The 25,422-nt window shown below is 46.1% G+C and overlaps 1 protein-coding gene across 1 annotated transcript; it reads right to left on the bottom strand.

The window, feature by feature from the left end:
• Nucleotides 1–920: 920 nt before the first annotated feature.
• PRPF6 (pre-mRNA processing factor 6) lies at nucleotides 921–24,399 on the bottom strand. Its single transcript, XM_042884745.1, has 21 exons — nucleotides 24,277–24,399; nucleotides 23,523–23,691; nucleotides 22,654–22,772; nucleotides 21,963–22,041; nucleotides 21,041–21,217; nucleotides 20,076–20,231; nucleotides 19,432–19,526; nucleotides 18,830–18,986; nucleotides 18,451–18,613; nucleotides 15,922–16,040; nucleotides 15,180–15,398; nucleotides 13,673–13,795; nucleotides 12,960–13,081; nucleotides 11,732–11,870; nucleotides 10,662–10,781; nucleotides 9,774–9,950; nucleotides 8,780–8,913; nucleotides 8,209–8,300; nucleotides 5,986–6,100; nucleotides 3,641–3,767; nucleotides 921–2,880 (listed from the first exon to the last, which is right to left on the bottom strand). The coding sequence occupies exons 1-21, from the start codon at nucleotides 24,345–24,347 to the stop codon at nucleotides 2,728–2,730; spliced, it is 2,826 nt and encodes a 941-aa protein (XP_042740679.1). The 5' UTR covers nucleotides 24,348–24,399; the 3' UTR covers nucleotides 921–2,727.
• Between the last annotated feature and the right edge of the window lie 1,023 nt (nucleotides 24,400–25,422).

The following is a 25,422-nucleotide window of genomic DNA, read 5'->3' as shown; positions in this document are numbered from 1 at the left end:
GCGAGGCTCCAACCCATCGCCCCTCGAAGCACCACACTCACCATGGAGCCCCGCAGGCGTTGGGGGCCCCCAGGTTGGCCCCACGTCGCGTCCCGCTCCGCCAGGGCTGGCGGTTTGAACTTGGCTCCACGCACGGGGCTGCGGTGGGAGGGGACGGGCCCGGCCCCGTGCAGCGGGGGGAGCGTCGCGGCCACAGCACCGCCAGCCCAGCCCCGGGCTCCCCGCTGCACCCAACCTGCAGCATGCAGACCCCAGCGTGGCACAACGGTGGGAAGCCAGGGAAGGAAAGGAGACGGCCCCGAGCTGAAGGCAGAGCCGCGGGCTGCTCGCACCAAGAGATCACGGCTGTGAGGTCAGGGTACGGGAGGCTGCTCTGCCCCGAAAGGCCCCTAGAAGGTGAGTGGGGAAGGGTGGTGTGGTTTCACCGCATGGATGCTGGACGCCTCCTGGGTGCTGTGACAACACCAAAGCCTGGGGACGCACAGCGCCATGAGTGCCGGTTGCTTTAATCATTCCAAGTCACAGCCAGAAACCCTACGAGGCTTGGTTAGCACTTCTAGCTGCAAAGGGCAGAGTGCCTCCTGAGAGCTGATGGCTGCAACACCCACAGGCACCATGATGCTGTTACAGTGAGCAAAACGCCTTGCTGCTTCCCCACTCTTGCACTCTGAGCAGGGGACGTCAATGCCAGCACGTGAATCCAGGCTCAGAAAACTCTGCCCTGACTCCAGGTTTCAATTGCTTTCATGCAGGAGGCGATGAAAGTCACCGCCACACAACGCTGCACTGGGGTGAGATAAAGCAAAGAGCTGAACAGTCCGACTTCTCAGCTTGGCACGTGGGAGCAGGAGCCATCCGACCAGGAAAACGTTCCACCGTGCACAGTGGGAATACACAAGAACATACCATTGCAGACAGGACCCATATAACTTGTTTATTGAGCTCTATATATAGTTAAATTTCATAGGTGCCATGATCTGCTTAAAAAGACAAAGACATCTAGGCACGTTAAAGGGCTCTGAGATGGATGATCCCATTTATCTGTGAAACAAAAGTGAACGTAAAGGCCCTGGGCACCTGAGATGCAGTGGGCAGGCTGGGCGAGGGGAGCGCGGCGTCCAGGAGGAGAATGCAGCCCAGCCCTGGCATTTCCTCATCTCCAGGGCACCAAACCCTTGGAGATGATGCTGACACCTGAGCAAGAAGCAGGGGAAGCCACTGATCCTGCCCTGCAGCACACGGCTGGGGGGAGATGCTCCAAACTCCCACAGCTCAGGAGTTTCTCCAGCACAAAGAGCCACGCCACTGTGGTTCCAACCACCCCAACCCTGCAGCCATCAGGGCTGTTCAGAGCCCTGTCTGTCCCAGCCTCCTTCCTTTCCCACACACCCAGCCTCTCTCCTTCCCACAGTCCGTGTCCCCACTCTGCTCCTCAGCCTCCTCCTGCTTCACCTTCCCATAAACCCACAGACATCATCAGGGCACCCTAAGCAAATCTCTCAGCACGTCCACAACCCCAGCAGGTGCATTCCCAGAGCACAGAGAGCCTGGTAAGCTGCAAGCTCCCACTATCACACCCACTCTTCCCAGTCAGAGCACAGGGCAAGAACCATTCAAAGAGAACATAAGGAAACAAAGCACAAGCTGTATTTTATACATATTTTACCAGCTAAAACCTTTGATAAGTCCTTCCTCCAGCTAAATACATTATATGACACACACACACAGACCCAAATACTTTTCATGTATCTAAGTTCAATGAATGATCACAAGAAAGTTAGGTTCATTAGGTCAAAATAATACAGATTCCAAGCATAGAAAATTAAAGACAGCTTACAAAGGGTCCCAAGAACACCAAAGCTCTCCTTCCAAAGCATTCACTTCCTGAAGGTGGTCATCCAAAACACGCACAGTAAAAAGCAGCTGGCACTGTAAAAGTGCAACTTGTCCCAAAGACTTGAATGAAATCTTATTCCTTTAAAGGGATTTCAAGGATTGCTGGATTTTGCCTCATTACTTTAAAATATGACTGTGCTTAATGAAATCGAGCATCTAGAAGAATAAGGTTATATTATGTACATCTTAGAAAAAGAAGGCTCTAAAATACTGTGGAATTTCACAAAATGCTCCATCTAGTCAGGTTTGAGGAGTACTGAGCTGTGCTGCAGTTTGCCAGCAGAGATCAACTAGAAATAAGGATCACCCCAGCCGTGCCCCTCTGCTGCCCAGCTTCACCCCAGCAGAACCCCCCCACCTCCTCCAAGGGGGTTCAGACACAACAGAACAGTTGGGCCACTCACTACCAGCAGTGCAGAGTAGGGGACAAAGGCAGGCACTTCATGCTGCAGAGGAATCCAGGGCCGCTGCTGAAGGTCAGAAACCACACAAGCAGTAATGAAGGCTTATGTTTAGAGAGGGGATTCAGGTACCAGAACAAAAGTGCCAATGCAGCCTTACAGAACTGCTCAGCTCCCCTACATTTACACCAGCAGCAACACACAGAGGAGATTCAGATACACTTGTGCTAATTACTGCATTGTGTGAGCCTAGAGCACTATTGCTGGAACAAAGAGAAGGAATCAGCATTTCTCTTGGAGGAAAGACCTTTCACACTGCCATCTATCTCCTGTCCTCTGAGCTCTGTGCCACGTCGAGGGCAAAAGAACTGAAAGCAGGGAAGCAGACAAGTCCTACAGAGGTGATCGATGTGGCTGAGGCCAGCAAGGTCTAGAAGGTATTTTTCAGCTTGGCTGCCACAAGCACAAGAATCTCTCCAATCTTCTTCTGCCAGTTCACTATGTCTTTGGAGACATCACACCAAAGCTCTCCGTGGCGGGGCTCAGCGTTCTCACAGCGCTTCCTCACCTCTTCCTGTTGCTCCTGCACCGAAGAGAAATGACAAATTTCAAGTCTGTAAACGCTCTGGTTTGATCCAAAGGGCCAAACATTTCGTAGTCTTCTCCCTGATTCAAACCCTTACCCAAAGCCTTCCTTTGTCCCCCAGTCCCCACTAAGGGAGGTAGGGAAGGAAGTTTTAATTTCAGCAGCAGCTCTCCTGCCTTGCTGGACAAACTGGCCTAACTACAGTCAAGCAGGTTTGGGCTACCCCAAAGAAACTGCAGCAGAAGTTTCCTTTGTGTTACTGCCCCACAGGTCAAGCGAGAGGCCTCTGTGAAGTCAGAAGATAACACTTCCATCATTTCACTAATATCAGGCAGTGAAAACTGCCATAGAGATTAGAAGTGCTCCTCCAGCTGTGCCCATAGGCAGCATGTGCTCAACACTCGGCGAGACACAGGACAAGTTGCACAAATCTAGCATCACAACTGCAGGAAAAGCCTCCCATGGGAAAGCTTGCATTTTACAGGAGGAAGATTGATTTCATAGGTCTTTGCATGAACTAGCATGACTGTGGATAGCAAAGCAGCCAGGAAGACAGCTCTGCTAACGACAGTGCCTTTTAGAAATCACCACACGTGTCTGTGCACGCTCATTTTTTCATGTGACAGCCTCAGCCTCCTGCCTGCAAGCCAGCCAGGCAGCAGCAGCATGCTGTGCCCAGCACTGCAGCAATTCCCAACACCAACCAGGGATTCCTGCTGCCTTCCCTGGCTCCCCATGTTTCCAGGTGCACACTCACCTCTGTGCCATGCTGGAGCTCAAACTTGTAGAAGAAAGCCCAGGCATCTCCCAGGTCAGAATCAATCTTCACCGTTCGGTGGAACCATTCACGGGCCTTCGTTATTTTACGCTCACTCCAGAATAATCTGTTGGGAAAAGCAAATAAACAAACGTCCTCTCCAGGGGAATACAGCAAGCTGCAAGCACTGTGCAGGTATTTCATCTCTTTGTTCTCCCAAGAAGGAAACGCCAGGTTCTGTGCTCCACCAGGGAAGGGAAGAGACATGAGAGAACTGAGCACTTCCACTGCCTCCTGTGCTCACAGCCAAAGGAAGAGACAGACACTCCAAAGAAGGGCAGTACTCACTACTTTTTGAGCTCACTCCTTGCTAACTTAACTGTTTATGAGGTTGGATAGTGATAGGACAATGGGGATGGTTTCAAAGTAAGACAGGGGAGGTTTAGGTTGGATATTAGGAGGAAGTTCTTCACACAGAGGGTGGTGAGGCACTGGAACAGGTTGCCCAAGGAAGCTGTGGATGCCCCATCCCTGCAGGCATTCAAGGCCAGGCTGGATGTGGCTCTGGGCAGCCTGGTCTGGTGGCTGGTGACCTGCACACAGCAGGGGGTTGGAACTGGATGAGCATTGTGGTCCTTTTCAACCCAGGCCGCTCTATGACTCCTTCTATGATTTTAACTCATTTAATTTTGCTGTGGGAAGGAATAGGATTATATACACCCAACTATTTTCTTTCTCTTCACTTCTTATTATTTCAAGTTGATTTTAGCATCTTAACAATTAACTTCAAGCAGTTGCAATCGTACGCATGTTAACAGAGCCACGACTGCATGCGACCACGCACACTAGGAATGCTCTCCTGCCATCCCCACCTTACAGGGAAAGACAAGTATGCAACACTCCAAGCTCAAACCCAACCCTGGCACACAGCCCAACGGCTGCCATTTCAAAAAAGGCACTTGTGAATCCTGAAATTTCTCCCCAGTAATTAACCAGCTGAGTCAATAGCCTATTGGTTTCATTCCTGTGCATTAAAGAGTTCATTTGAGCTAGTAAGGTCCTTATCAAATCAAACAGCCATCCCTCATAAAGGGCTTAGCCAGCCATAAAATTATACAGCTTATGTGATTGTTTTTAAGCCCTATAATACTCTTGATTGTTCCGTGTTAAATAAACTGTGATTTAAAAGGGCACCAACAATGACAGCAGAGGCTAAACACCTGCAAGTGGTGGCCATATTCAGAATCATGCTTCAAGCCTTCCAGAGATGTGTGACTGATCACAGTATTAGCACACCTACAAGCAAGTCACAATGGAAGGCAGAAGCTGTTTGTGTTGGGATTAGCTGCTAAACTGCCTGAGGTTGCACCAGAAAGTGCCTAGAAGCTGTTTCAGCAGAAGTTAACAGTTTTCTCACTTGCTGCTAAGGCAGAACAAGGCAGCTGTTATCTGTCAGAACCCAGTGTTGCAGTCACTGGAGTGTATCCTACAGTTTTCTTTGGCCTTTAAAACAGAGTTGTGAAAGAATTGGGCAATTCTCTGGGCAACGTGCTTTGTGCATTAACCTCTGCTGGTGTTCACAGGGGAAGAGAAGGTTGTTCCAGTCGTAACTGCTGTGGGCTGCAATCAGATCAGAAAGGATATGGTGGGAGTCAATTCTAATTACAGCTGTTCATCACTGGAAACCTCACAACTTCATCTAGAAGCAGACAATTCCTAGTAGGCTATCTCCCTGTTCCATGAAGCAAACTACAGTGTGACTTGTAGTCTGCATTCCAGGAAGGGCCACAACTGAAAGAAAACTGACATAGCAGAAATTTGTGAAGGGAGAAGGCTAGAACAGCACAGGCTGGCTTAAGATTAGAAGTATCTGACAATCTAGGATAGAGAGGAAGGATGAAGAATACAGCATCAGCCACTTAAAAAGCAAACAACAACCAGCCAAAATGGTTCATATTTTCAGAAATATTTCAAACATATCCTGTAAAACCTAAGTAGGCCCAGCTCATCTGAAAGCATGCCAAAATTTAAGGGGCACAAAGATGGTTTTCACAAACTGCCAATAGCCAGCAGTAGAAAAGGACTCTGTGAATGTCTTACTGTCCATGCTGCTTTCCCAAACCCACCAGAACAGCTTGAGGGCAGGCTGACATCCCTTGTTTCGAATCAAGGGAGAGCAGCAGATTTGCAGTTACTAGGAGACAGCTTGAGAGCTGCTTCTTGCTGTGAGGCTGATTAGAGCTGCTGCAGCCAGCATCACGTGGTCGTACTCAAGTGCAATGTTTCATCAGGGATGCAGCTACACACAAAAAAGCATCTTTACTACATCAAGCAGAGGAACTTACTTGGCCACAGCCAGCAGAACATGTGGGTCATGCTCACACTTCTTCAGGGCATCCACACTCTTGGTCTTCCGTTGTGGTCGCGCTTCAAGGAAAATTGCCTCTGACCACAGGATTCCTTTTATCAAGTGAAGTAGAAAGATTGTTTAGTGTGAATCAGAGATTAATCCTCCCTTAGCACGTGCCATCAGGCCAGCACTCCATAAAGCAAGCAGTAGATGGAGATGTTCAAGACCTGCCCTGGATGCCTACCTGTGTGACCCGCTGTAGGGAACCTGCTTTGGCAGGGGGGTTGGACTCAATGACCTCTGGAGGTCCCTTCCAACCCCTACAATTCTGTGATTCAGTACTACTGTGCCCATCCCAGAAGTCATCCCTGCACCTCCACCTCATCTCAAATCACTCTTTCAGCAGGGATGCTTCATTCAGTGCTCTGAAATGTAGCAACAAGCCCTCAGTTCTGAATGTTTCTGTACCACGACACCCGTGTGCATGAGCACAGAGCTGAAGTCTTTCCCATAGACACTGCACGCAGCAGAGGGGAACTCATTAGCAGCAGCAAACTGCTCTGACTGGAAAGCTACAGTGGCAGGTAAAGTCCCACTTGGGAGCAGTCTCACGGGTGCCAAAGAACAGCACAGTATTATTGATGCTGGCTCTCCACGCATTTGACGAAGGACACGGGGCAGGAAAGCTGGGTTTAATCCCCAGTTCCTTTCATTGCCAAAAACAAGAAAGGAAACATGCTCAGAGGAGCATGAAATGTTCAGTTTCTAATGTCAGTCAACCATACCTGCTGATCACTTCAAGGTAAAGCCTGAAAGCTTGGGACTGCCAGGACTCTATCAAAGCTCACTTCCCATAAACTGCACATGGGAATTTACACTGACTCAGATGACAGCAGTGACAGACTGCAGCAGAATTCTTCCCTTCCTGTTTACAAGATTTACTCTTTACATACAGACTCAAACCATTCTCACAGACCTCTGTTTTCAGGCCTGCTGAGGATACAAACACCATTGTATTTCAGTTTTATCTTTTGTGCCATCTACCTATGTCAGCCATAAGGAGTGGCAACCAGATCAGCAACTGATGGACACAGGTCTCTGTGGGTGTCCAACAAACTAAACCTTGTTTTTCCTTCTTGGTCTGCAGAGTTTTAAGAGTTGAAAGTTGTTTTGTTTAAACAGAATCTGAGATCTTACTGCCTATTTCCACTGCAACAGGCAGATTCTGCAAAAGAGCCTGAGGTAGCAAACACAAGAAGTGTTAGGTCATTCACAACACAAGGCTGCTATTGCTTTGTTGACCCACTCACACAGCAAGCAGCTTGCAGTGAGTTTATCAAGCCACAGAAGTCACTTAATTCCCATTATTTCAGTGGGGTGACTTAAGCAGTCATCAATTAAACACCTTTCAAAACCCAGCCTGAAGGCAAACTAAAAAGGCTTGCCCTGTGGTAGGTTACTACTCTTCCTACTTAAGTGACATCTCTCCAATGGTATCAACATGCTTAAAGAATTAAGCCTTCCCACAATTCTGTCAAAAATATAAAAAAAGAAACATTATGCACTTCCTCCTCCAAACCCAAGAGGCAAATGCTTCCATTGCTGGTTAGAACCAACTGACTGACTTAAGGAAAGGCAAATGGGGCATATATCATAAGCTAAAATAACCAAAAAACAGGACTAAATGCTCATGGCACACAATCCCCTTATCATAACTGACTGAAATTTACTGTCAGTGCAAGTTGTGAAGCACTCAAGCCTCAATAGTAGTGTAATCGGTGCGGGCAAGCCAATAGCAGGAAGTCTCCCCCAGCCAATTATATTCCAATGAGACAGGGGAAAAAAACATCCTTTTTCCACCAAACTGCCTAATTATAGAAGCTTGAGAGACTTTCTTCAGTTTTAAACCTTGGCACAGACTTCCACCAGCTTCAGAGCAAAGCCACCCGTATCCATCCTTATTTTGCACCAAACCTCTTGACAAACCGTGGAGCGCAGAACCAGTGCTGCCACCACCAACCCACGTCCCCTTCCACGTGAGGCACTACAAAGCAACCAGCATTATTCACAAAACCCCCCAACTCTCCCTTTGTGAGTGGGAAAATGACTGACACTTCTCTAAAATGCATTATTCTGAAAGGATGCCTTGGAAAAAGATGAGCCTTCACTAACTGAGCAAACACAACTGTGCTTAAGATAAACATGAGATCCAACCCACCTGAATTTGGGCATTCCTGCAAGGCCTTGGCCATCAGAGTATTTGCAATGTTCTTCAGCCCAGCTCTGTACTCCAGTCTCACAGACTCCAACCTGGTGACAAAGACACCCAGTGATGATATTTATTGTAACACATTCACTGTGTACAAATCAACTCTGAGTCATCTGAAAGTCACTGGCAATTACAAACATATGCCTGTGTGAACACATGCACATTATGGACTTCTTCCCACCCCTCTCCATTTAAAAATACATCATTTTACAACGACCCAGTCAATTTCTCTTATCATTTTTAATCTACAATAGAAACAATGCAATAGAAACAAAAGACCCCTTGATTTTCATGTTCTCTGCACTACAGCTATGTGTAAAGAAACAACGGGTCCCCAGCTCCTTAGAGTAGCTACACTCTAACCCTCCAGAGCCCTTCTGATATTCAGAAGCTGTTAAACCAGAAGAAATGCTAGGATAGGTGAGCTCACAAGCTTTGTGAGCAAATACCTGAGGTGCAAGGCACCCAAAGCGTGCACCAGCCTTACAGCTCAGACTAAATTCACATCTACACAACTCACCAGAGATCTGCATTCTTTGGGTTCTTCAGACGAGACTTTTCCAAGATGGCCCTTGCTCTGGTCAACTGCCCCACCTTCTCTTCCAGTCTGGACAGCAAAAGCCACAAGGGTATGGAATGGGGACACTTTTTCAGCTGTTTAACATAATAACAAAAGGTAAGGTCAGTCTGTAGATCTGAAAACACTATAACCCCCCATAGAAAAGGAATTCCTTCCTTACATCTTCATGAGTTCAGAACTGAGCCAAAGGTGACCACATCCCTCAAATTTCTCCTAGTTAATTTTATAGCACTGAGCAATAGAAATCTAGTTTCTGCTATAACCAAAACAGCAGGTACACCAGCTGTGGCTGAGCTATCCCAGTGCCAAGCACAAAGAAAGAGTACATCTCCCTTAGCAGTACATCTATATCCTGTGCTCCACCTAGAGATGGAGAGCTCTAACAAATAACGAATTCACATCCACAGAGCATGCAGGAAACACACTGCCCTTGAAGCTCACCAAGTCATTAGGATACAGACACTGGCAGAAACCAGCTCCCCCTGTTACTTTCAGGGCAGATGAATTTCAGGAGCATTTCTACACAAGGACACCAATTACCATTTAAAAGACACAGGAGCACCCAGTGGATCATCTCTTTTTACAGTGCTTATCTAACCTCATTAGCAGGGTCTTCTGTTAAGTTCTGCTGTTAGTCCTTGCAGGTCTGAGAGAATTACTGTGTAATGACTTTCCTGCTAGTGAGTAGCCAAGCATACAGCAAACTCTCTCAAGCAAGAAAGTGAATTTTGCACGTGCAACACTGGCTAAGAGATAAATTCTCAGTGCTTACTTCAACACCCTAATATTTTTCTGTTACTGTTTTAACCAATGATAGGGAGAGAGCAGAAATTACCTCTACAGTTAATCTGGAACAGAGCCCCCTCCATCCTGACTTGCAGACAGACATCTGTCCATATCACAAGCACACAGCAAGCTTGCAATAACATCTTACCCCTTGATTGTAAGCCTCCCTTGCTTTCTCTACCAGCTCTTTCTGCTCCTCGATTTGTCCCTTCATCATCCACAGTTTGGGGAAGTCTTCGTAGTGCTTTAGGGCTTCCTCACAAAGCTCCTGTGCTGCAGCAATGTTTCCAAGCACCCATTCCAACTTCACAGACTTCATGAAGACCTGAGAAAGAAGCCAGAGGTGTTTATCATTAGCAGCCACTGCAGGACAAAAAAAAAAAAAGCAACAAGAGCAAGAATTGTGTCAGTGCAGTGGATTCCCACGTTTGTGCATTCATTGGAAAGTTATTCATGAGCAGCAGTTTGGAGCAGAAGCCTCCTTGACTGACAGAAGAGGAGGATAATCTAAAAGATCCAATTTTCCGCATAGCAAACCAGGCTTTTTCTCTTACTTGGGCAAATTGAAATGATTCTGTGTGCACAGCTAAATATTGACAACATTTATCACACCAGAAGTAACTGCGAGGTAAACACAGGACTGTAGCTTTAAACAGACCCGACGAGCGCTGCCTTTAGTGCAGCATAACTGAGCCTTCTGCAAGAAATACTTTCACTCTTTCCTCCAAGACACGCTTTTATGCAACAGGAACATTATACAAACAGCTGTAAAGTGGGAATTTCCTGACTTTTGCCATTTGTGTGAAAAAAAAAAAAAACACCAACTTGAAACCCTTCACTTGATCCTAGCCTCTGTTCCCATCATGCCACAACTCTGTGTTGCAATTTGCTGGAGAAGTGCTATGGTGCCTGCAAAAGGCAATGGCAGGGAGCCACCGGGTCAATCACTGGAGGCCACGGAACAGAAGGAGCTCCTGCTTACCACTCAGCTCCCCCATGGCCACGAGCAGCCTCTCCACCCCCCTCACATCCCTACCCTTGCAGTGGGGGCACTGCTGCGAGCTTTTGCCAGCAGCCTCCTTGCTCTTTCATATTCATTGTTTTCCGACTCCAGCTTGACGGCAGCCAGCCAGATCTCCTCGCTGTTGGGGTTGGCCTGCGAGAACACAAAGTGACAGACAAATGCATCCAGTGAATCAACAGCAGATTTAATCCCTCGTTTGATCCACATTAAAATTGAAGTCAGAGCTCTGTCAATCCACATTAGGACTTTTTCTTCACTTCAAGCTCCTCCCAAACTTCTTTGACCTTTGAAGTTCACAGAAATTCTATGAAGCAGATGCGCAACACAAAGATATATTTCAGTTGAAATGTTGGATGCCTCTCAACTGTTGAAAAGCGTTAATGCTTGATCTCCTGAACTTGCAGTTCAACTACTGCAAAAATCAGACAGTCTGTCACAGTGAGACCCTCGCTTCATTGTCCCTGAACAAAATGCTGAAGCTCAGATTCCCAGCAGAGGGCTGTGAAAAGCACTCCTCCAGTACAAGTCATTTCAGTCACAATCATATCAAGGAATCTTCAGAATATTCACAAAAACAACCAAGATCAAATTTAGGAAATAAGACTCTTTCACCTCCTTGCTGAGGAGCTGCCGTTTATTTTTGCTCCTCAGCTCCTGAGGTCTCATTCCACATCAGAACTGTACCTCTCTGCCCATCTTCCAGCATCCAGTGGACAATTCCATTCACTTTGCTTTAGAGCAGTGGATTTGGTCCAAACCAAGGTAAAACAGCAACCTCACTAATTGGGGCAGATTACTACCCTGTCAAGTGTGAAGACAGATGAGCAAGCACAAGACAATGCAGATCCATGGCTGGGTACGGTAGAAGCAACGGTACTAACAGTAATGACCTGTGAACTCAACTTGGTGTGGTAACACTAAGAGAGCAGTAATGCATTCTTGCTTCCAGCTTACTAATGTTTTACATTTTTGAACATTTTTGACAAATAAAACTATCAAAGAACAGAGGAAACCTCCTCATATCAAAAGGTGGCAGCAATCAGGTGAGCACTGACACCACTACACAAATTTAACATACCCACCTGGAAAGCCAGGGCCAAGATGCTTCTGGCTGCTGGCACATCTCCTGCCAGCCACTTCGACTTGGCTCCCATGAGCCACAGCACCTCTGCTTTGGGACAGTGAGCAACAGCTCTCTGCAAAAGAGCCTCCAAGGATTCTCTGAGACAAGAAAGAGCAAGTTACAATCGCTCGAAGCGCTGCCAAAGGCGAGCTCTCACCCTCGGCTTCCACTATCACTCAGTGCTATAAATACTGTTGCAAAGTCCAACGCTGTAAACCTTGATAAGCTGTTTCATAACAAGGAAAGGGTGGGGTCTTCTCTTCCACAAGTGTTCTGAAATCAGTGCTCCACAAACGGCTCATTGTTCAGACACCTTTGTTTGATGGCTGCTGCAGGGAGGCTCTGAGCACAAGCAGCTCGTTTGTCTTGGAGAGAGCCAGCCTTCTAAACAAACCTCAGCAGAAACCGAGACAGGAAGTTTTTCAGAATTATTAGATGAAGCTGGCCTGATCTTATTGACATTTTCTTCCTCCTCTGGAAAATGCACTTCATGTACAACAAGGAGCTTAAAGGCCAGCCACCACCGGAAAACATGGGAGAACAACAAAGGCAAGGACACACTTGTTCCACAAGCATGACACACAACCCTGCCTCTACAGTCACTTCCACACAGCAGCCATGTTAGCTTTAGCAAGACTAATTTCATCTGCATGAGGGGTTTGCTATACAGCTTGCTTCATTATAAACTCTGTACAGAAAGATTCAGATGTGTGGAGTTTCACAAATAAACACCAAAATAAGAGGCCTAAGCTGTGACAGCATAATACTCATTCATAATTTGACATTATGAGAAAATGCCAGAGATGCTCAGACTGAGTACTAAAGCAGTTTATCTACAAAAGCTAAACAAAACACTTGCTGCATTTCTTGGCAATATGCTACTCTGTATTCCCAATTTTTTCTAGGAATGCTTTCTCAAAGATGACCACCCTACCTCACTTATTCATAGCTACTTCCATCAAATAGCCTCTTTTCCTAAAGGACTCTTTATGATCTCACAAAGAAAATAAGCAACCTGACCACAGCAAAGGTCTGCAAACAACGCCACTGAGCTTTCACCAGCTGAACTAATTCTGTCTGTGGAACAGCACACTTCCTTGCTGACCTTGTGGCTCTTCTACCTTCCCAATCTATCGCACTGCATGCAGAAGGAACAAGACTTTCAGAGGATGATGCAGTGCACGTACCTCGTTCCATGGTTCTTTTCAAAGTATGCTGCTCTCAACCACACGCTCTTCTTGCTTGGGAAAACTTGCAAGGCATAAGCATAAATGGCTCGGGCACATTCCAGAGCATTATGAGCAACACACTAAGGAGAAGCAGAGCAGAAGTCAGCTTAAAGTTGCAGTGAAATCAAGGGCAAGACAGAACAACACACGTGTAATTCAACACAGAACTCAGAAACTTACTATATGAATTGAGGCATTACCTATTTTGATATCAGCTTTTGAAAAGGAAGCCCAGAGGAACGTTCCAATTGTCTCTCCACGTATTGTGACAAAATATAATTCAGTTTGTAGTGCATATTTAAACTACTCCCCAAATACAAAGAAGACGTGGTAAAACTTTTATGCACTCTCTGCTCAATCCTACATCACCTCTTCAACTACAACGTTTACGCCTCAAAACTCAACTCTGAATTTGTTGAACAAGACCTTAATCTTCATTGACAGCCCATAAAGAAAGAAATCAGCAAACAATCTATTAAGAGTCACCAACTTCCTGCTTAATGAAGGCTCAAGTCTGAAATAAAGTTCTCCAGAGGCAGACTGGCCAAACGCAGGCAGATGCTGTGCGCATCACATCCACTTTCAGTGATTAAAACAATCTTACTTTCCTGGCTCCAGTTCCACTTCCCCCAGTTTAGAAAAAAACCCCACAGCAGCACAGCTGGACGTACACTGTCTGCATCTTCCATCCAGGTGTGCTTCCTGTCTTCTTCCTCAATCCCAATCCCAATCACAGCTCGCATGATCGCCTGGCACGTGGCCACACTTCCAGCTTTATCACATTCCTCAGCATCCTGGGGACAAGAACAAGAGCTGCTCATTTTGAGACATCAGCACAGTAAGTTAGATTCTGCAACACCAACTCCTGATCTGTAAGCACATGAGGGGACGTTACAGGTCCCTGTGTGTTACAAATGCCTTTACTTAAACGTATCCCAACACCAGAGAGCACACCCACAAGGAAGGTGCTACAGCTGCACACAGAAACAATCTGAATGGTGACAACGTGTGACCTTTCCAGCACCACCTCTGGGTTGGGCCATACAGAGATTCTGCCAATAAGAAATGCAGAACTGTAGCATCACAACCACTGAGCTTCCTGCAGCTTTGGGTTGTTATTTTTTAGGTCTGGTAACAGCAATGGAACAGCTGTAAGTACTGAAAAGGAACTCGCTGAAAGACAAGGATGCAAAGGGTGGTGTGGTGCTGCTTTTTAAATAGAAAAATGGAAATCAATCTTTAATTGTTACAGTGCTGTAAACAAAGTTGTAACTCATTTAGATGCTAGCAAGAATATCTGTTTAATATTAAATACTTTGTTAATTACTGTCGCTCTCTTAAACACTAGCAGGAACATTTTGCTGCCTGGACCCACTGCAAGTGGTACCAGTAGTAAATTGGTTTACAGGGTTATTTTTAAAGACAGCAACTGTAGATATTCAGAAGGAAATTTCTTCCAACTTGAACATCAAGCCACTCACTTGTTATTTAACCACAGTATTTGAAGAGTCTCACTAACTGGGAAACTCAAAAATCACAGTTTTCCAAGGTGACCAAATCACTGAAATCCACAGAACTTTTTGCTACTTTTCTAGCACAAAAGTTCCAGAATAGGATGATGTGTCACAGTGGGATGAACCTGCACAGAGGCTGTGCTCTGTAAACATCCTCAGAAAACCTGGCTCCATGTGTTAGCTGTGCCTACTTTGCACAGCCTCAGGAGGCACTGTGAGCCAATAAAGCACTAACAGAATATTTCCTGTCTGCTGCATGTGCAATATTTGTATTGACTTCTCACAGCACCCTCCAACAAAGAGCTCTCTGGCAAACAGGTGTCTCTTAAGCCAGAAAAGACATGTGTAAAACACATATAAATCCTTCACTGGAGGCTTAAAGCTTCCCTCCTACTTGAAGCTGCAGCTGCTTCGACTCAAAGCTGGTTATTTTCCAAGAAGTAAATCTGACATTCCACAGCTCAAGCAGCATAATGCCATCCCAGTGGATCACTTATCTCAGCCCTTGGCACTCCTCAGTGTTTTAGTCACCTAATATTTTTCCCACAGGGACCTCCACTGATAAGCCCAGTGCAAAGCTGGGCTCTAACCTGGCATCAAGAAACAGGAAGCTTCAAAACAGAACCTGAAGGGTTCACCCGGGTCACTGAGACCAGCCCAATACCTGTATCCATTGCTCTCTGTTGATTTCCACACCGTTGGCCCTCAGAGAAGTGATGGCTCTGTCGATGATTTTCTCCACCATCTGGGTGTTTCCATTGGCTTCCTCCAGCTTGGCAGCAGTAATCCAGATGTGACGATCTGTTGGAATATTCTCACGGGCTTTGTTAAGGACTTTACGAGCGTTCTCATATGTCTCCAGTCTTGCCAGAGCAAGCCACAGCTGCAGAGCAACAAAATATGTACTTTAGATTAGAACAAGGAGGCGACAACGCCTCCGTATGGCAGCAGCAGCCTGAAGAGCTGAGCAGCTTTATTCTGTTTGCTACCAGTTGGCAGCTGTCCTCATGCTGTACAAGCAAGCTGTGGAACACCAATGCAGAACTAGCAGAACCAGAGTCTACCACTGTCCTCAGAGCTAAATCCTGATCACCTCAAGGTACTGTCTTCATTTGGCAGGCTTACGCTCTAGTATTTACTGCCTATATCCCTTCTTAAACAGCTGAATAGAAGATGCTTCGGTTCAGCATTCCAGAAACAAGCAGGAAAATTGACACAGGAAAATGAAGTATATAATGGCTACCAGACAAGTCAAGGGGGAAAAAAAAAAACTACAGTCCAGTAGTGATCACATCCTTCTGCCTGGCAGAAAACTACGGCGCTCACCTGCCTTCTGCTTTCAAAGCTCTACTGCTAACCTAAAGCAGAATGCAGTGGGTTCTGTATTTGACTTTTCTCAAGCTTACTTCCACACTAGTAGGGCAGCACTCCACAGCACGGCTCAGCATGATTCTGGCATCCTCAGGTTCTTCCAGCTCCACAGCTGCCTTCCACAAACGCACCGAATTTGGAACATGCTCAAGGGCTGGAGAGGCAAAGACAGCAATGCAAATCAGGAGAAAGAAGTTTACCAAAGAGAAATGCAGTTTTCAAAGACAGTACGTAAAAGACTTCGGCCCATTACAGATAAATTCCCTGCAAGAGAAAAGGGAGAGAACTGTAATTCTATTAACTCTTGTTTCAACCAGGGGAACTGAAAGTGAAAGAATAAAAAAATAAAAGTAAATTAAAAAAATATATCTTAATTTTAATTGGAAACAGGTTGGCCAAGACCAGGGCTTTTCCAACTGCAAGCTGTAATTACATCCTGCAGTAAAACACCTGGCTGAGCAAAGCCTCAAATCTCAGCATGGTGAAAGGGATTTCTGTACTCTGATGGATACCTGAGATATTGTTTTAATACATACAACACTGATAAAAAAAACTCCAAATACGTAAGGTTTCAGTCTGTACCACTTTAATAAAGAATTTAGACTCTCCAGAATTTCCATGCCTTACATTAATGTGCTACAGCAACTCAGGACTGAACACATCCTTTACCAATGGGGAAAGCATAACTGCAGAACCAGAGAGACGAGGAAAGTTGCATCTAAAGCTATTTTGGAATTAGCCTGGCTTCCAGGTATTGCTGTTCTATTAAGCACTCCTGGGAAGGCTGAGGCACACTGCTGAGCATGAACTTCAGAGCACATCTGAGCTCTACACAAACGCACAGAACACTTACAAATAGTGTGCACTGAGGTTTTGGGCATTAACCATTCCACCTCAAGTCTACAGCAGCAGGAGATTCTTGTGAAGTATTTCAGGTGAATAATATCAGCTTGCAAGAGCTGAAAGCACTGCTCAGCAGGACAGAGAGTGTTTTTGTAGATAGAGCATTCGATTTTTACACTTGAGATGTATTTTGAACACTCAGCTGGCTGTCTTTAGACAGGCTTTAAAAGCTCCAGAGGTTCTGCTGGATGGTAGGAACACACAAAGCCAAGAGACAGAAGAGAAATACACTGTGAGAGACCACCCCTCAGTGACATCACCTGGCCATCAGCCTTCTTTATTTTTGAGTGAACACCAGGTTAAACTGCCTCTTATCTTAAGGCTGTACATCCAAACAGTTCCAAGTGCTGCATTGCTGATGCTCCCTAGACAGTACAGGGGCACTGTGAAGTTGATTCCTAACACACAGAGACTGCAAGCAGCGGGATAAACTGTATTCCAACTCCACCAACAGCTTTGTGTCGGAGTTTAAGCAGGTGGTTCCATAAACTGGAACAGGATACAATGCTTAAAGTGAAAGGACAGACTCTGAGCTTAATGCACAAGTAGTTGCTTTCACACAACATGCTTTCCTTCCAGAGCTGGACTTACAAACCTACTTCTGCTCATGTAAAAGCATTCTCTCATTCAACATCCATTATTATTCTTGCAGAAGAACGGGGTGTCACAGGAGCAGCGTTCCACAGAACAACACACTGTTCAGCCAGGAAAAACAAAACAAGCTACCAAACAGTGCTTTGCGTGCTCTAAGAGGCCATTTCACACCCATATGCAATTTACACACAACAGGAAGAGGCAGGAGGCAACTCACATCCTCTGAAGCCAAGTCAACCTAATACTACAGACTGCATCACAGGGATGTATTAAGTGTATTAAATACAGATCCCTTTCCCTGGCTAGATTAAAGTCCTGAGACATAATCGATGCCATTTGGTTCTCGTGAATACAGGCACATCAATTTAAAGTAATCAAAGAACACTGTGAACCTGCAAGGAAAACCTGGGTTCAGGACAACACAACAAACTGCTGTTGGAAGAAAACAGGTTTAGGAAAAGATGGCTATTCCATGAAAGAGAAAAACCTCCCAGGTCAATACAATAAGGACGTAAGGTTTTACTATAGGCACCACACCAAAAAGCTGTTTGTTGAGAACACAGAAATCACTGCACTAAAACAAACCTCAAGGCCCACAGCGATCAATTACATGAGAACTGCAGAGCCTCTAAAGCTCTTCCACCAGAAATCACTGCAGTTTCCAACAAATTACAGACAATCCAAATCTCATACACAGAGCCTGACATATTTTCTACAGCATAAGAGATGATGGTCAAAACACCCTTTTCCCCTCAGACCGTAATTTTTGAGTTGCTTTCATCTGTGTCTCTAATCTTCACCACGTTGGAATTGCTTTCAGTAAATAAAACATTGTTTTGCAATTGCTCTGTAACAGCAGCTTTCTGCTGAGAGATGTTTTACAAGTGTGACAGCCACTCTACTCTGACTCAACAGCAGTCATTTCCATACATTATTAACAACTATTTTCACAAAGAAGGCAAAAGAAGAAAAAGCATTTAAAATCCTACAGATATTTCTTGAACAATTTACAGCACAATACAAACAGAGACTCAGACTGTGTTCCCTGGCCCTGCAGCAGTTCTCACCTTTCCTCAGGACACGCTTCTTTGCACGGATATCTGTCTCCAGCTCTGCTGCTCTTATGTAGATTCGGACAGACTGAGGGAGGTGACGGACAGCTTGGGCCACAACAGCCTTGGCTGTATCTCCAGGCTGAAGCCGAGCAGCTTCTAACCAAACATCTTCACTCTGTCAGGAAAAAAAAGCAGCCTTATTTCATATCAAAAGGATTACTGTGAGCAGGAACACAGAACTTAGCTTTTAGCTGACTACGGGTTCTTTTAAGTTTGCACAAAGTGAAGCAGTATCAGCCTATAGCTAACAGCAGCTTAACAGACCTGCTGCTTGTAACCACGACCTTCCACTGTCCTGCAAGGATCAGCAGGGAAGCAAAGCAATTCTGACCTTGGGGCACATCTCAGTTCCTTTCATGATGAGATTCCGAGCCACCTGCAGCTTGCCAGTGACTTCTTCCAGTCGGGCTGATGCTATCCAGGCTGGTGGATGATGAGGATTGGTTTCTCGTACAGATTTCAGGAGCAAACGAGCTTTTTTGATGTCACTAATGAAGGAGAAAAGACAGGCAGGAACGTTTTCAGCACACTAGCAAACAATTCTCCTGAATCACTAAATACTTTAGTTTGTTTTTCCACAGCCCCCTCAGATGCACAGTACCTGTGACCTCACACATTTCCATACTGGTGACAACTTACATGCTACAGCTTGCTAATACTCACTAACGTGGCAAGTGCAGAGAGAACTGGTTTAGTATTTAGGTATGATTATTTAGGAGCTACAGCCAGGCACTTGCAGCTGGAAGCTAATAAGCAACAGCACTGAGTTAGCTCATGTTTTATCACCAAAATTTGCACATTCCAAAAACTCACCTGCCATCCTTTACAAATTAGATGTTAGCTGAAAGCCACCCACTCAGACAGATTTCCATTTATATGCAGGATCACAGCCATTATGAAGAGGCTTAATCAGCTAATCCTTCTTAAACTTACTTGATATCTCCTCCATGTGTGGGAATCATGGAATTCAAATCTGTCAGATATCCTTTCGGGTCCACCACAGTCTGCCCACTCACAGAATCAGACACCTGGGAAAGTCAAGTCAGCACCCCTGAAGTGATCATTCACAGCCCCACAGCCCTCCTGCACACATTCAAGACTGGAAAAGACACTGCTCCTATACAAAGAAATCTTAAGACATTTACCTCTTACCGTGACCAAGGAACCAGCAGAACAAGTCCTTACTTGCTAGCTTTTTCCCCCCCCCACTTCTAAAATACATGGATTTACTTTTAACTTAACAGTTAAAAACATAGTACCATTGGAAATACAGAAAACAAGCAGCTGAGTTTTCACTCACTAAAATGACTTTTAGCCTTAGCAGTTAAAGCCCATCCTTTTAGTGCAAACCAGATTTAAACAAGAAAAATCAATAGAATGGAAGTCAACAACACAAAATGATGTTCTCAGCATTCTGTCCTGAATAAATCCATACGTAAGACCAAGAGGTCGTAGCTGAGCTATTTCTCCTACCTACCATCCAAGAGAAAGACAGGCTATCCTAAAAGCAGGCCTTAAATAGGAGTATCCCACCCACTCCTGGTACACCTGCAGCAGATTCCTTCTAGCACACTCACCTGGCTTAGCCTCATATCCATCAAGGTGTTCCTGGCTTGGCCAATCTTCCTCATATCCAATTCACCTGTCCCAGGTGTCATTAAGCCTGGAGTCATTCCTCCTGGGTATGGAGTATTCAAGCCCCCTGGATACGGGGTATTCAATCCACCAAATTGCTAGGAACAAGAGTGAGAGAAACAAATTCTGAACGTGTTTTCTGAGATGCCAGAAAAGAATTCAGGGTCTTCGCCCACCTGCCCTCATTGACTGCCAGGCATAGATGCCAGTATGCTGTCTTACTTCTGACCCTTTCCCCTGTGCTGATGACAACACAACTAGAACAGCAGCTTCCTTGAATCACAAGGCATTTCTTACACAGGTTTTACAATTCAGAGGGTAATTACAGATTTAGCCAAGTCAGCAAAATAGGAACAAGAAAGTAAATGAAAAATCTGAATACAAGCATGAGCCTAGCACATCTAAACATCAATATCCACAAAGAAATCACAGACATCTGGTGCTGATTCAGGGCTAGCCAGCTACTTCTGTAACTGTATAACCAGAGCATTGCACAGCAGCACAGCAACAATCAAACCTGCCTTACTGTCAACTGAAAACTGAATTTTAATGCAGGCCCCCGGATTGAGCAAACCACCAGGTGAACTTCATTTGCTGCTTCATTTCTTCAAGACTTCATTGCAACAGAAGCAGACTTTGCTTAAGCACACCAAACTTTCATTATCACCATTCCACAGCCAGAGAAAAGTAAAACTTTTTGCCTGCTTTTAAGACAGGATCCAAACCTTCGCCGTCCATCCTCAGGCTTTGTCTGCTAATGAGCACGTGCTGAAAGCTTCTAGCAAGCCCAGGAGTTTCACCCCCACAGTCCCTCTGACAGACCCACAAACTACAACAGCATTTTCATTAACCCCTATCTCCACTTACAAAGCACAGCCCAGACCATCAGCTCTGTCTCCATACTCACCGTCTGCCGCGGGTCCACAGATGTGTGATTCTCCCCGGATTGCAAATGCTTTGCAAAGAAGCTGTCAGGGACAGGAGTCAGCTTCTCATAGCGAGGATTCCTCTGGCGTTTGTTCCTGGCATCCCCAACCTCTGGAATACTCAGCCATTCCTCTTCTGTGACCTCTGCCAGCTTCCGCTGTTCAAACATGAGTTGTCATCGTTATTTCCTATAGACATGTTTTTCTTCAAGCTCTGATCACAGCCCTTAATGGATCTATTTTTTTTTTTTCTTTAAAGAATTCGAGATGAATTAAAGACTTGCAGGTCAAATATCAGATGTTTTCCTAATTAAACGTAAAAAAGAATTACATGCACTTAATTATGACTTGGTTTTAGTCCAGTCTGAGATTCCAAATCAATCTGTTCTTAAGCACAGCGCTGCAAATACACAAATTAACCTCAGTGCCTGCAGCAGCACGCTTTATTACTAATCATTAAGCAAAAGCTTAAGTGGCATATTTTATTTAACAGAAGATTTAGAGTCAGTAGATCCCTCTCAACTCCTATTCCAAAGGCAACAAATTATTCATCCTCCAAAGATGAAAAGTCTATTGCCCTCTGAAGAACCAAAAGTAACAATTACCCACAAAACAAGAGCATACATTTACATTAATGTCACTAAGCTGTGTAAGCACTGCAAAACGCTCAGAGTGAAGAACTATATTCCCACTTGCCCCTAAAGTATCTCACAGTCACCTCCTACAACAGTAACCCTGAATGCAGCTCTCAATCAAGATCCTCTTGCTTTCTCAGGAAAGTAATTCTGATCTGGAGGATAACGGAGTACTTGAACAGAACCCGTGCAAATTAATGCTGAGCAGGCACCTCCCATAACTCACACAGACACATCACAGGCACTGAACACAGCTTTTTTTCCTTACTTTCAAGTCTGAGAACTGCTGCTGAATTTTGGGTCGTTCCATTCGGTATTTTTCTATTTCCTCTTTTTCTCGTTGTTCCCTTAGAAAAAGGAGCACTGAAGTTATGCTCAGTCACTTTAAGCAAAGTACCACAGAAAGATGTGTTCCAAACGAAGGCAAAGCCAATTTTTCCAAGCATGGATTACAAACAAGTGTGACAGAGGTCCCTCATCACACAAGGCAATATTGTAGCATAAAAACAAACATTCCTAACCAAGCACACTTCAGGATTTACCATCCAGCTGCAGGCCAGGAGTTTAACAAGTTAACTAATACTGGATTGCAAGATGCCCACATCACACAACTTTCCTAATGACACAGCATTCCTAATGCATGCTGTGCAATATGTGAGGTGTCAAAACCATTCCCTCAGCATCTCCCCGGATCATCTTAATGAATGACAGTGAACAAATTCAACCAAACCAAATCCAACTCCAAACCCACTCCCACAGCAAGTTGTGCAAAGCACCCACAACCTTAACATTTAATGCCACCATGTTTAAGATGCAGTATTTAAACAAATAAAACTTCTCAACACTTCAGCTAGTAGACAAGGATAACATTTACAATGGAAAATGGAGGAGGCAGAAGAAATCTTTGAAACACAAATGAACTAGAAAGCATTCCATATCAATGCTCTAATTAATCCTACCTTCTTTCTTTCCTTCGTTCATCCATCCTTTTATCCAGAGCAGCATAAATAGCATCTGCTTCCTCATCGTCCTTTTCGTAGGGACCACTTGAGAACAGGCTGCCAGCATATCCATTGAACTAAGAATGTGAAGGAAAGGAAAAGCAGCATCCTCAGTTTAAGGCTCCTGTTATGCACTTAGCACAGCCAGCTGCCACCCAGGACATTGAAAACGGGTGAGCAGGCTGTTCCTCACAACACTGCATCACACTACACATCCCTTGAATGAAGGCAGCTTTCTTCTACCATCCCTGCTGCTTATTGTCCCTCACCATTCCAAAAGTAAAACTGCTTCAAAGCTGCTTCTATTTCCAATTTGCTTCTGTTAAGCAACAAACAAAAACCTTGTGCGTTCTCTTCCATCAATAACTTTTTACTCTAAAGACTACTGAAAGCAAACACAAAGAATAACACAACGTTTAACTAACCAAAGTGGGATTTAAACACCAGAGACCGCACAGGCCACATGAATATGTATCAAAGCACAACGGTTTAGATTTCATTTGTGAAGAACAAAAAAAGCACATCCTATAAAACACACCAACTGATGTTTTATTGATGGACCTCTTCACGAGACTCTCTGTGCTCCGTATGGAAAATAAAACCACAATACGGAGTCCAACAGCAGAATAAAAAACTGCAAACATACACCATTACATATAATAGACTTTCAATTAACGTAAAGGAAGAAAAAGGAGTTGTCAGGGGACTACAGGAAATCCTGGCCTTGAATCCTCAGCTCATACAGAGATTCAAAGGAAGAGAGCTGGGAGCTCAGGGATGTCTCTTCTGCCTGGGGAAAAGCATCTCTGGGTCGGTTACCAGATCACCTCATCGTAATTGGTGTCATTCAAATCTTCATCATCATCATCAGCCGTCTGATTCTTCTTCATCTGATCCCCCACCGTCCTCTTCCCCGGCGGGGCATGGCGGTCATCCACCGGGTCGTTGGCATCGCGTGCGGGGCCGATATCAGAGCGGGTGGTGAAACCTGTGGCTCTGCGTGGGTAAATCAGAGGCAGCTCTTTAGCACACTGTAACCTCACTGCTACACAGCCAGCCAGAACTGTTACTTAGAGCCAGGTAATAAAAACATCACCCTTCTGTAAGCACAGCACCAGCCAGCTCCTATCCCTACTGCTCATAGAGCCAACGTTAGAAAGAAAAATTAAAAAAAAATAAAAACCAATCCGTTCTTTTGTAGGGGAAAGTTTAGCTACAAAGACACCGGGATCACAATGCTGACACAACGCAGAAGACGGCCCACAGGCTGTACAGCACCGCGGGGAGCAGGCATGAGAGGAGGGGGGGCTGAGCCTTCAGAAACCAGACAGTCGGGGTCAGTGCTCCCCAGGGCGCCATTTGTGGGCCCCGCAGGAACGGGGTGCTCCGGAGAAGTGACGCAGCCTGACAAGAACCACCCCGCAAGGCGAGGATGCTCCTTCATCGCACCGCCCGGTAGAGAAGCAAGAAAAGAACAAAATGCGTTTCCAAAGGAGGCTCCGCAGGGCCCAAGGCCGGGCCGCGAGGGGCAGCGGGGCTGGGGAAGGCCGAGGGGTACCGAAGGCCTGGCAGCGGACTCACCCGCGGCCCAACCCCGGCACGTAGCCCAGGGGCGCAGGCATGCCCAGGAACGGCTTCTTCTTCTTGTTCATCGCGGCGGCGGGTCAGCCGAGGCGGCGGCGACGGCGGTGGTGAATGCGGCGGAAGCGGCGGCGCGAGTGGGCGGGGCTACCCAGAGTGCAGCGCGGCACTTCCGCTCCCGCGGGAGGCGCAGGGAGCAGAGCGCCCCCACGTGCTGCGGAGGTCTCGAGGAGAGGCGTTTGAGCCGAATGCGCATGCGCACAGCTGCGGGCACCTGAATGCGAGCTCACACGCGCGTGCATACGCGTGTGCAAGCTCGCGGGCAGCCCTGCACAGACACCTGCACGCTTCCTGCACTTGCGCGCCTTTGCATACGCACCGGCAAGCTTCCATGCATACATGCACGTTTGCACACATACTTCTGTAGGTAAACCCGGCACCTGTGCATGCACATTTGCATGCGCGTACACCTGCACTGATCCCTGCATGTGTGCACATTCGTACCCACGTTTGCATGCTCACACCTGCACACTTCTGCGCACGTTTGCACATTTGCACACGTAGACTCAAGCGTGTGCTCTTCTGCAGGTGCACACACCTCATGTGTGCACACATCTGCAAGGACATGCGTGCACGCAGCCTCACACACCTGCACAGGTTGCCCACTCACACACAGTGCACACACACACACACCCTTTGCACTCTGTGCATGAAGCATGTCCCCGTGTGTGCACGCACGTGTGCTCCCTCACCCCAGTGCCCCAGGGTCAGCTCTGAGCTGGGCAGCATCCCCAGCGCTTTCCCCCTGTTTTCTTCCAGCAATCCCTCCTCTCCTCCCCCTGTACTGCACCCAACGAAGGGCACTGCAGCACTGGGAGCTCTTTGCTGATTAATTGCAAGCTCAATCCCTCTTCTTTTGCTTTTGCAATTAGTGGATAAGATGATGATTTCTCCGTTTAGAGGCGGTGGTGCCTTCCTGCACTGGGGGCCACAGAGCAGAAGGGAACCATCCCTGCACTGAGCAAAGGGCAGGAGGGGGAGAAGTGGGGCTGGGGTTGCTCCTCCACCCCTTTGCTGCCCTTTGGGACTGTTTGGGACAGTTCCCTCAGTCAGCACAGTGCTGCACCGTGGGATGGATGCTCACAT

This window comes from Lagopus leucura, unplaced genomic scaffold (genome assembly GCF_019238085.1).
Source record: "Lagopus leucura isolate 7727_CA_CO unplaced genomic scaffold, USGS_WTPT01 Super-Scaffold_100045, whole genome shotgun sequence".
Classification (NCBI taxonomy): Eukaryota; Metazoa; Chordata; class Aves; order Galliformes; family Phasianidae; genus Lagopus; species Lagopus leucura.
The sequence above is the reverse complement of the archived record's forward strand: the minus strand, read 5'-3'. Positions and strand labels throughout refer to the sequence as shown.